Here is a 13,196-nt window from a genome sequence, read left to right as displayed (position 1 = left end):
TTTGCAGCTTGTTTCTAGATGATATGGGATTACTTACTATTTTAACTAACAACATATGATTAAAGGCTACACTTGATTTTTAAAATTAAAGACAAAATAATATATATCTAAGATATTCAAAATAAAAACTAAAATATGTGTCACTAGATTATCTCTATTAATTTTACACTTTAATATCTATATATAAAATATTGTGTTTTACTATATGTGTAAGTTTGTCTTTCTTTTTTATTGGTCTTTCTTTACAACGATAATAATTGTATAAGAGTTTATGATGTTTTATTTTGCTACAGTTTAATAATGTATAAAGTTTTGTATTTAATTTAAAAAATTAAGTGTAGCCTTTAATCTTATGTTGTTAATTGAAAGAGTAAGCAATCTCACATTATCTAGGATCAAGCTGCAAATGGATTATGAGTCTATATATATTTATATCTCAAATCCCACATTGCTTAAGAAAATAAGGGAAATGAGACTTGGAGTCTATATAAAAAAAAATTTATAAGTTTTTTTTTCACAAGAAAAAGACAATGGGGTAAAAAGCACTTCTAGTTGGAAGCTTTTTTCTGTAAATCACTTTAAAACGCTACCAATTGGAATTGAAAACGCTTCTAGCTAGTAACGCTTTCATAAATTCAACTTAATCCTGTAAATTTTCAAAACCTAAATCAAAACCTAAAAAAACTAAAAAAAAATCTAATTAAAAAAATAAAACAAAAAATTAATTAAAGGGGAGATGAGAAGCTATATCCAAAACATAATTAATGTGTAATTAATATAACTAAAATGCATGACAAAAATAGAAAAGAGGAAATAATACTTTGGACTAGAAGAATTAAAGGAAAATTTTGAATAAAAAGGGAAGAAAATCAAACAACTCAAATTTCTAACTTTGTTGTATATTTCTAACATCACCGACCGCTAACGTTTCTATTTAATTGGTATTAGAGCTAATCTTGGTGTTTATTTTGGTTTTATCCGTTTTAATTCCAAAGATGATCTCAAAATACTGTACTTGTAATTTTGATTCGGCCTAAAGTGGGCTTCCAACACCCAAATTGACAATTAATTAGGAGATGTGTAATTGGGCTAAAACAGACTTCAACTTCAACCTCGCCTCTTAAAACTTATCCAATAAATTCAATAACCAAATTTCAACAACCCAAAGTTGTTTGTGATTTCTTGGGGGGAGCGCCTAAGTGTATACACCTCTATTTTTATATTGACTCCACAATAACTCAAACTGCAATATTCAAATTATAGAGTTTCTCAATCCTTTTCCAAATATTATTCAAAGTTGTGGGAGTGTAAGGTGGATACCCAAGTAGCTTCAAACATACTCCTCATCTGCTTAACAAATCAAGCATTAGTTCTCAAGATTTGAGTTAATATAGCTACAAAAGAGACTCACTGTCCAGAGCCAGGTTCCATGAATATGCTTTTCAATGTTGAAAATTGTTTTTATTGAAAAATTTAATAGCAAAGCTAGAATAGTTCAGTTGGTTAGAGCGTGTGGCTATTAACCACAAGGTCGGAGGTTCAAGCCCTCCTAGTGTTTTTACTTTTGGTTCAATTTCATCTTTGGTCCCTCTAAATTGCCTTTTGCTTTAATTCCATTGCTCTCTAGCGTTGAATTCTGTATGGTCATTTTATATTGGTTTCTAAATTTCCAAACCTATTAAAAGTTGCATCAATGGTCTCTCTAAATTGCTTACTAAGCTTCAAACCATTTTAATTCAGTCCTTAAATTAATATTATTGTTTCTATTAGGTATTTTCGTCAGCCTATTTGTAAGCTTAGGCTTTAAATACCTAAAGTTTAAAATGTTTAGATTGGGTCTTCAAAGTAATAGTATCGTATCAAGCAAGTCTTTTCCTCAGCCTATAGATCTAAATTACTCTAAATTGGTTCATAAACTTCAAAACATTCTAATTGAGTCTTCACAGTGTAATACTATCGTATCAATCAAGTATTTTCATCAACCTAACTATTATTGTAGGATCTAAGATCAAATCTAACATGGATACCTACTGTATGGTTGACTTGAATCTACCGTGTTAAACAAAATATAAATGCTAACAATTTTTTTTAAACTAGTAAATTTTGTTGAAGTAACCTCTTATGCTTTTTCCTATAAGTATATAAGCTTTTTTTTCATTTGTAAAAATCTTGATTTTAATTAAAAGTAAAAATATTTATAAATAAACCTAAATACCCCAATTACAAAAATGTAGAATTAAAAGTTGAACTCCCTGTCGTAAGAAACAAAGATGTATACAGTCTCTTACCGTTTTCATATGCGGGCTAGTTGTATTTAATAATGAAAACATAATTAATAATTTTATATGCTAAGAATCTAAAGTAGTAAGTTGTTAAAAGTTTTGTGCTGGTCTAGAGTTGATTAAAATTGTACTAAAATTCTATACTTTTATATAGTTGTTTTCAACATGTATACTGTTATTAAATCACAATCATGGAAGGGATGAAATTAGTTGAAAGAGTGTGTCTATTGGGGACCTCTCAAAACTCTCTGTAAAAGTATGTATATTTTCAAAGAAAAGTGTTAACTCCAATCTCTCCTTCCTTAACTTAGTTAACATAACTACTTAACTTGTGGTTATTTAAATTATAAATAAATCTATTTACTTAATTATAAAATTAAGGAGCATCACATATATATACACTAATTTTCTATCCTATGTGGTGCACGAATTGTTCGTGTGTTTTATAAAATTGTTATTATTTAAATAATAACCTATTAATTAAAATTATTGATGAAACAATATTTGAAGATATAAACAAATTTAAAAATATATATATACTTAAACTTTTGAAATATAATAGAATAAATTTGTAATATTACGAATATAATAAAGCATTATGAGGAAGAAATTTTGAAAGATAAAATTGTTATAAAATGTGGTTATATATATATATATATATATATATATATATATATATATAATTAATGAATCAAAATCTTAACATATAAGTGTTTAGAAAGTAAAGTTTTATTATTCTAAAAAGTGTAAAAGCATAAACTTGACTTATGAAAAAAAATAAAAATAGTTGACTAATTTTTGTTTGTAATATGGATACTTGTTGTAGATAACAAGTGAATTATTTAAAATCATTACATAACAATTTTAAAAAAAATTAGAAATAAATTTTGAAGGAAAATAATTTTACTATTTTAAATTTATTTTATATTAAGGACAACTTAAGGTAGATATATGAACTTACATCTATATATTATATAAAGCCAACTTTTAATGGAGCTTTTAGAAGTTATAGGGCATTTTAGGTATTATAAAAATTAATACAGATATTTTATTAGTCTAGAAGCCAACAAAGATAAATTAGATATTGAAATTTAATAAGGGCAATTTAGGTATTTTGTAAAAAATAATTAATCAATTTATAAGTTTGAAATTGTTATTTATTCTATTACAGCTCCTATGTGAGTAATAGGTTAAAATTTGATAATTAAGAAATGGAAAATAATATATAATGGTAATATTATATATAAAATAATGTAGATAATTTTGGTAAAGAAATTAACATAGAAGGTCATTTGGAGTAAAACTGAAGAGCTTTTGACAGCAAACCCATTCTAGATTTGAAAGGTAATGGCCAACTATGGTAGAAATAAAAGGATTTTGAGGTTTCCTATAATTAACTACTATTCTTGAAACAAATAAATAATTGTTATGAATATCTTATTAAATAGATGTCCATCATGATCAAAATAAAGTTTTAGTATACTATCAGAATTAGATCTCTACTTCTTTTATACTTTTTATGCCTATAAATAGAGACTCTGATGAAACATTGTAATCACCCCTTATGATCAATAAATTATATTCTCTATTACTTTCATATTTTCTTTGTTCTTTATTCTCCCCATCTCTCTTTAGTTTATAACAAGTTATCAGCACGATTTTGCTCAAAGTGATAGTTCCTTTTATCGACGATCAAATTTATCCTCCTTGGTTTTCAATTTCTTTGACGGCAAAATGCAAAATTTTTACAGGAAGTTTCTTTTATTTAATATTTCATATCTGATTATTATTTTTCATTCTTCTTTCATTATATGTTATCATTATTTTGATTAACTTATTTTACTTTTTGTTCTTAAGGATGGTGAAAGATTTGATACCGTTATCTATATGAAATCAAGAATATTTTCGAACTATCCAATACCTTCTATTGATGACGATGATGTTAAAGATCTTCAGGTATATTTTACTATGATTTATTTATTATATCATATTTATTATAATTAGAAACTAATCTTGACAACATGAATAGATAGATTTTAATTTAAAATCCACGCATGTTTGCGATGCTGATTATGAAATAAAAAATTTATTGGGATGTTTATAAGTCCGTCCTACTATATTTGTTGCATTCCCCGAAGCGAATGTAAACATAAAGAAAATAAAATATATACTAATGGACCACTAAAAGTGGGAACATAATAATAAATAAGAGAACAATGAGAGTTCTCAAGATAACTTTTTAAATGGTAAAGGTAATTTATGTTATCAATATGATATGAAAGATTATTGGCCACATATGTGGCGTATACCCAAATATCTTGTTTCTATTATTATTCTTTGGGGAATGATATAAAAATGTAGTAATGAATTCTATTATTACAAATAGAAAATATTTATCTTATTTGGTACTAAAACAAACCAATATTATTCTAATATTTGGTAATACAAAATTAGTCGAAAGCTCCGAAGAGCTAATATATTAATACCTTGTGATGGTTAATCCATTGGTTTTAAAAGATATTCATAATAGATCTCATATGGAGATTGTGAATGAGAAAAATTTTATATTTCATATGAATAAAAAAGGGATTGGGTTATTAATTTATAATCTTTGTGATATTCTTTTGTCATCATCCCTATTAAAGGGGTTGAAAGTAAAATATTTGATTGTGAAAAATCTACTTATGAGTAATAGAATATGATACTTCTATCTAAAGTTCGTTATGGTTGGATGCACCTAAAGTTGCAAGGTTTTTTAAAAACTGATTATACTTTACAGTACTCAGAATAAGTTCTCAATTAAAATTACGTGGAAAAATATTACCGATGAGAACTTGCAAGAGAAACTTATGTATGAAAAGTCATTGGTTATGTACCTGTTGTACACTTGGAAAATAAGATTCACTCTCAAAGTTTGATATTAATAGTTTTTTGGGCATTTGAAGATTTTGGCATATTCCCTGAAGCAAATACTGCATATAATTATTTGGAAATTATATTTATTGACTTAGTGGTATTATAGACTTCACATTGATTTAGACATTTCCAGTAGTAAATGTCACAATATTACTTATATGTGGATACAAAGAAAAAAAAAGTAAAAGTATCAATTTGTCACAATTTATATTGACATTGTTAGTACAATTGAAATGCATGTTAGAGTAAATCAGAAGTTTACTGATACAAATGCATTTACTACTTGACATGATCAGTTAGACCATCCTGGATCATATATGATGCGAAAATTAATTGAGAATTCATATGAACATTTGTTAAAAAAACTAGAGAATTCTTTAATTTAAAGAATTCTCACTTGTTGTTTGTTCTCAATGAAAATTGATTCTTAGAAACTCACTAGCTAAAGTTGAGATTTAATGTCATGCATTTCTGAAATGAATATCGGCTCATTCATCCACCATGTGGATGGTTTTGATATTATATGATTTTGGTAGATGCATCTACAAAATAATCACATATTTGTTATCAATTTGCAACCTGTCATTTGCAAGATTGCTTGTTTAAATGATTAATTTCAGATTATGCAATTAAAACTATTCATCTTGCCAATGTTGGTGAGTTTACATCCCAAGTTTTCAATGATTATTGCATGTCAATTGGGATAAAAGTTGAACATCCTGTAACTCATGTTCACACACAAAATTATTTAGCTGAATTATTTATCAAATGCCTCCAACTAATAGCTAAACCATTACTTATGAAAACAAAACTTTCTATTTCAGCATGAGATTCATGCTTGTGTTGATTTACATGTTGTACACATCAACCCAATAAATTATAAATACTCCCTATTATAATTGATTTTTGGTCAAGAGCCAAATATTTTCCATCTTACAATTTTTAGATGTGCGGTATATATTCCAACTACTCCACCACAATGCACAGATCATAATAAGTGATTGGGAATATATATTTATATGAGTCTCCTTATAATATTTTTGAGCAATTAATTCGAGATTTAATTGTGATATGAGTTGTCAGTTTTCCTAACATTAGGGGGAGAGAAACAATAACCTGTAATGAGTTAGGGGGAGAATAATTTGAACCAGAAGTTCAATAAGGATAACTCATTTCATGTTAACTGTTAGATGTATTTACAAACTTAATGAGAATAACCAAGTTTTATATACCATCTAATAGTTTAATTTGAATCAAAGTCCCAGTAGGACAGTTAGTTGGAATAAATAATAGATTGATCGGTTCCAAATATGAAAATTCTTCTAGATTGTCATATAGTGGAGGCGGGTGCTCCAGAAGAGACCTAAGACATAACTAATAAGTAAAACTTCAGAAGAGATTTAGGTACCTGAAACTAAATTTTAAAATAATGAAAATAAGAGATCCCGATAAGTTATGCTAATTGAAAATGTGGGCCGAATAATAATAGTGGTCAAGAATGATTTTGCATGCAATATTATTATTGAAATAATGAAATAAAATGAGGATCTTGAATAAATCTATTGAGAAATATAGATATGGAATAAATTGATCAAAATAGAAAGAAGCAACTCAAGTACAATTAAATTCGTAGAGTTTTTGGACTAGTAGTCCAAATATCTAAAAGGTATAAAGCCAATGAGGGTGCAATTGAAATAGTTTTGCAAAAGTAGAATAAAAATATGATGTTTTTCGCTTGGTCCTGGTATTGATTATGAAAAGATATAATATTCTTTTGTGGTGGATGCAAAAACCTTTAGATATATTATTAAATTGACAATTTATAAAAGATTTAACTTGCGCCTATTGGTTGTTGTTACAACCTTTATAAATCACTATATAGTAAAGTTTATATTAAAATCCTTGAAGGATTTAGAATGCTAGAATCATATTGAAATTCTTGGGAAATTATTCATTTATATGAATTAAAATAATTTGAATATATGTGTTAAATTTGACCTAGTGAATAGTAGTTGAAATAGGATTATAAAATGATCCAAAATACCTATTTGAGTTTTTATAAAAGAATCATGATTAAAGTTTGTTATGGTTATTGTTGAATCTCCAAGATATCAAAATATATTTCCCCAAATTTCCTTTCTTGATGACTTTTAAAGAATGATTATATAAATGATTAGCAATAAATTCAAATAGTTATTTGAAAAACTAGTATTCAAGATTGAATCGTAGAATATGAGAAAGTATGTGATGTTTTCATGAGGGGAATAAATACGCATTGTACTCTTTTTCCTTAACCGAGGTTTTGTCTCATTGGGTTTCTGGTAAGTTTTAATGAGGCAACATATTATGCGTATTATAGATTGTGTACTCTTTTTCCTCGTTAGGTTTTTATCACACGGGTTTTTTCTAATAAGGTTTTAACGAGGCACATTATCTACCAATGGATATCCAAGGGACGATACAATTCAAAGAGTAAATAATACTTCTTTTTTAGTTTTAAAATTTTTATAATTTTAAGGAGTTTTATATTTTCATAGTTTTGAAAAACTTATAAAGAAAATAAATAAATTGTTTAAAATATTTTAAGGATTTTTATTGAAAATGAAAATACTTGTAGTGCTTTTTTTAAACTGAATACTTTTGAAGAGTAAGAACTAAATTGAGAAAAAATAGTAAAAGTTGATGGTTAAAAGATTCACGCATAATGATTTTTTGGTCCTCCAACTTTATAAAAAAGTCATTTTAATTCATTTAAATTGTCACATATTTTAATTATTGAACTTGCATTATTTGTTAAATCATCCAAAAATGATAGAAAAGTTAATGTTTGTTAACTTTATTGATGTGACATATATGTGGATTGCCACATTAGCAATTAATTAATTTTTTAAAAATTTTTAAAATATATATTTTTTATAAATTTTTTTAAATCTTAAAAAAATTTATTAATTGCTAACTCGAGCAGTTTCTTGAAACTTGCTTTAGATATAAAACTTTGAGTGTTTAGATTTGCTCTTGTTATTCCCAATAAACGGCTCGATAACAAATCGCTTCTTCTAAAGCACGCCCCATTCGTTCCGCTTGCAATAATCCAATCAATTCCCTGGGTAAAAAAAACATTAGACATTTCATTTTCCGAAACCAATACTTTTGATGTTATTTGACGTACAATAATTTCTATATGCCTATTATGGATCTGTACCCCTAGGATCGATAAACCTTTTGGATCTTATTAACCAAAGGGAGACGACTTTGTACTATAGTTAGCTCAGCACCAATCATGAATCCCTAAGGAATTCCAAGAATTCTTGTTATACATTCGTTCCAACCCTCAATTCTCTTTTCTAAGTTCATCGATATTGAATCAATCGAACGCACTTCTAACACTTGTTCCACTTTTGGAAGACCCTACGTATAATCCTTCAATCGATTTCGCTTCATTTAATTCAGTTTTAATTTCAGTTTATGAAATTTCAATAAAATTCAAATTAATAAGGAGTCTTTATGTCACGTTACCGAAGGCCTCGTTTCAAAAAAAATACGCTGTCTGGGGGCTTTACAGAGACTAACTAGTAAAAGGCCTAGAGCTGGAAGCGATCTTAGAAACCAATTGCGCCCCGATAAAAAATCTCAAAATTATATTCGCATGGCAATCCACGTGTGTGCCACGTTAGCAAAGTTAACAAATGTTAACTTTTCCTTCCATTGGGTAATTTAGCAAACAACGTAGGTTCAAGGACAAAAAATGCAAAAAATTAAATGGAAGAATAAAATATTTTTTTGTATAGTTAGAGGGTCAAATATATCATTATGTCAAAAAAATACTTTACTTTTTTTTTAATGTTAAGGTTACTAGTAATAAATTTGGACAAGTGCTATCAATTAAATTGATAAAAATTTTAAATCATTTCAAGTAAAGGGTCTTAATTTCTTAAAATTAAAGTAAAGGGACTGAATTTTAAATTTCATTAGAGTACAGGACTTTTAACATTTTTAAATATATAAGAATTTAAAATATAAGGACTATATTCTTAAGTTGAGTATGGTAAAGGGATTAAATTGCAAAAGCCATAAAAATTAAACTAATTGAAGGCTCTTTTCGTCATTCACTCTCAATGTTATCAAAACCCTAACTATAAAAAGTGCACCTAATGTCGCAGCATCTCTTCGAAAGCTGAAATTGGAAAAGCCCTAATTTGACAGCTCTCTCAGTCTCTCATTTTGCCTGAAAACCATGGTAAGTCTCGTTTTCCATGTATTTCGATTGTCAATCTTAATCTAAGTCTTGTTTGGTAGCTGAGAAAAAGAAATTAGGATTTGGGTATACAGAAAATAGAAATTTAAAGGAAGTGGAATTTTACATACTAATTGTAACAATGTAATAAACTATGTAGTCTCTCTCTTTTTCTTTTCTTTTCTTTTTTGTATTTGTTATGTTTCCATGCTTTTAAAAAACTGAAGCTAAATAGATACTGGAAACGCGCAAAGCTTTGTCGTAGTTTTGTAAAGGGAAAGTTCATATTGGAATTAGATTTAACCGTGTGTTCTCTGCCAATGGTGTTTATTTAGATTAATGGGTTTCTTTAAGTTTTCTTTTGTTAGATTAAGGCAGGATTAGGTGGCATTTTCAATGATTTTTGGTATATTTTGTAGTCGAGGAGAAAGGTTAGGGAGCCCAAGGAGGAGAATACTACCCTTGGGCCGGCTGTACGAGACGGCGAACATGTTTTCAGGGTGGCTCACATTTTTGCTTCATTTAATGACACATTTATTGTAAGTAATAGCCTTATTGGCTTCTCCTTGATTTTGTTATTTTCCTGGTAGTTCATCCCTTTTAAAATGATATCATTGAATTCTCAGCATGTAACAGATTTGTCTGGAAGGAAACAATGGTTCGCATTACGGGTATGGTTTATGCTGCTTGTATTTCAAAATGGTTCTTTTGACATCTTATTTTATTAATTAAACTACTGGACAACAGTAATGAAATTTGCGAAGCTATAATAAAATGTTAGTTAGACTTTGCAATTTGTGCTGGTATTCATACCCTGCTCGGAGGTGTTTCTATGAAAAGTATTTTTCTTACTTAATCCCTGCATATTTTACTACCATAGGTGGTATGAAGGTGAAAGCTGATAGGGATGAGTCTTCCCCTTATGCCGCCATGCTTGCAGCACAAGATGTTTCTCAACGCTGCAAGGTGAGTAGTTATTGCTTTACCTTTTAAGTTATGGTGCTATGTGTGATTAAATGCTTTGAATTTATGTTTATTCATGTTTGTCATCTGCAGGAGTTGGGTATTACAGCCCTTCATATAAAGCTTCGAGCTACTGGAGGGAACAAAACCAAGACACCTGGTCCTGGTGCCCAGTCAGCACTTAGAGCCCTCGCTCGTTCTGGCATGAAAATTGGACGCATAGGTACAAATTTTTCACCCTTTTGTTTCTCTTTTACATTCGGTGAATTTACTTCCAACTCTTGTGAACTGACATGTAAGCTTTTCATTACCTTAGAGGATGTCACCCCCATTCCCACCGATAGTACTCGTAGAAAGGGTGGCAGACGCGGAAGAAGGCTGTGATTCTTTGCTTCATATCTGCTACTCAGCCGCTGCTGCTGGCGGTTTGACATTAGGAATTCTCTTTGCTTTTGAAACAATTTTCTGATTAGATTCAAGTATGCTTTGCTCTGTTCTTATGTTGCACACTTGTAGTTCCTGAATGGATTTTGATCCTTGAATCTTAAATTGGACAAAATGTTGTGGAACTCTTCAAATTTTTTTGCTAAAGGGGTATATAAGCCCTTAACTTTGACTAAAGCCCTTCCGCGAAAAACACGGTTGATTAAGTCCTCAATCTATTGCGGCAATTAAGCCCGCTGATTGGTACGGTGCTGATGTGGCTGTTAATGGTGCTAACATGGCACTCCATGTTAGTGACAGTTGCTGATGTGGCAGTGTTAAGATTAGTTGCCATGTTAGCATAAGAAATAAAAAATTTTCAAAAATTTAAAAAGAATTTTAAAGAAATATTTTTAATGTTTTACTGAAATGAACTTGGATGGTTGTTTCAAAATTTATCTATTTTTTAAATTTAAAACAATATTTTAAAAAATAATTTTAAATTTTTTATAAATTTATGTAAGTATCATTATAATTTATAAAAACATTAAATAAAATTTGAAAAAGTTAAAAATTAGTAAAAATCATTTAAAAGTGAAGTCCAAAATGAAATAGGACATATGATTGTCTAAATTCACGGCAATTGTTCAAATTCATAGATACTTTTTCTAAAGTATATATAGTTTAAGAAGTATTAAAATTATTTTTCCTTGAAAATATGATATGTATATCAATTTTTAAATTTTATTGGTATCTTTTAAGATATATAAAAATAAATAAATATTTTAGAAAATAAATAAATAAAAATAAATTTATTTTTCAAACTCTATATAAAGATTTTTAAATAAGATAGGTGGCACTTGAGCTAGTCCAAACTTGATATTGTCATGTCAATAACTGTCGTTGACATGAAGCACCATATCAGTGTTGTTAATGTTATGTCAACGCTATAATGGTCAAAGACGAAAAACGTTGATCGAAAAGCTTAATTGATGTAATTTAAAAGTTTAAAGGTTTGATTAAGTGTATTTTTCACGAAAAGCTTAATTGATTTTTTCGTGAAAAATTTAAAACTAATATACCTTTTCTAACCTTTTTTTAATATATCTTTTGAATGGAACTCTTTAATTTAAGTAAAAGCTTTTATTACTCTTGATTTTACATATGCTCTCATAATGTGCTTATAGGTTACTGTTTTTTCGATCCTTTTGAAGTTTATATTCATAAATAATTATCTTAAACTTGAACTTCATTAATATTATATTTTAGATCTAATATAAAATTATGTTAGTTTTATTTAATATTTAATAATTTAATATATATATTTTTAAATTTATAAACATAAACCAGTGATGTATTCTTAATGTTTATATTATTTTATATAATAGTGCAAAGATGAATAGCAAAGTAAAAGCAATTGAAAATAAGAGATAATATTCATCAACTTTCAATCACGAAAATAAGAGTCTTCAACAACTAATATACACAAAAGTAGCTGACTAATAGACTAACAAACGTAACAATCTTATAACTAACAAGTAACAGTTAGCTAGTAGAACTGCTTATGGGTCGGGCTATTCGGCTCGGCCCGAAAGCCCGCCCGAAATGTGGGAGGGTTTGGGTAAAAATATAGGCCTAAAAAACGAGCTTGGATAAAAAAATAAGGCCCGTTTAAAAAACAGGCCGGGCCTCGGGTAAGATATTTTTGGCTCGAGCCCAGCCCGGCCCGGCCCGAATTCACTAAATGAAAAAAGAAATTTGCTATTTTTTTTAATGTTATTTTCTTGTTGTTTTCTCCCTATTTTGCTATCATATTACTATTATATTGCTACTATTTTATTGTTATTGTTTGGATATTGTATAAAACTTATTTTATTATTAATTTTGTTATTGTTTTAAAGGCATTTGTTAATTTTGTTATTATTTTAGAGGTATTTGCTTGTTAAGTTGCATCTATCTTAGTGCTATTTAAGTCTACATATTTTTAAAATTTATTTTCAATTTGTTGGAAAATATTTATTTTAATTTTTTAGTATTTTGATGTATTATATATATTTTAAAATTATATAAAATAATATAAAAATTAATATGGGCGGGCAGGTTGGGATCGGGTTTTAGCATTTTTATTTGGGCCAGGCTTGGGCAAAATTTAGGCCCATTTTTAGGCTTGGCCTAGCCCGAGCCCAATGAATGGGCCTAAATTTTAAGTTGAGCCCGACCCGAACCCGGCCTGGCCTAGCCCATGAGCACCTCTATTAGCTAGTTGATGCCATCAACTTATTTAACAGTTGTACACCAGCTTAAACATGTGTTTTATTATCTAATATTTCCTCTGCATTCTTTTCTTTTAAAACTCGATCTCTCTATAGAACACACAC

At 28.3% G+C, this 13,196-nt stretch overlaps 1 protein-coding gene and 1 non-coding gene across 2 annotated transcripts; both read left to right on the top strand.

Moving 5' to 3' along the window:
- The first annotated feature begins 1,484 nt into the window (after nt 1-1,484).
- Nucleotides 1,485-1,555, top strand: TRNAN-AUU (transfer RNA asparagine (anticodon AUU)). The gene has a single exon. It is a non-coding gene; the product is annotated as a tRNA-Asn (tRNA).
- A 7,750-nt stretch (nt 1,556-9,305) lies between these two features.
- Nucleotides 9,306-11,016, top strand: LOC108480848 (40S ribosomal protein S14-3). The gene is given in 7 exon segments (XM_017783968.2): nt 9,306-9,435; nt 9,852-9,971; nt 10,059-10,077; nt 10,080-10,103; nt 10,313-10,398; nt 10,489-10,618; nt 10,712-11,016. Coding segments are annotated over 7 exon segments (450 nt in total). The 5' UTR covers nt 9,306-9,432; the 3' UTR covers nt 10,780-11,016.
- The last annotated feature ends 2,180 nt before the right edge of the window (nt 11,017-13,196 follow it).

This window comes from Gossypium arboreum, chromosome 1, assembly GCF_025698485.1.
Source record: "Gossypium arboreum isolate Shixiya-1 chromosome 1, ASM2569848v2, whole genome shotgun sequence".
NCBI classification, from domain to species: Eukaryota; Viridiplantae; Streptophyta; class Magnoliopsida; order Malvales; family Malvaceae; genus Gossypium; species Gossypium arboreum.
This window is presented reverse-complemented; position numbering and strand designations above follow the sequence as displayed.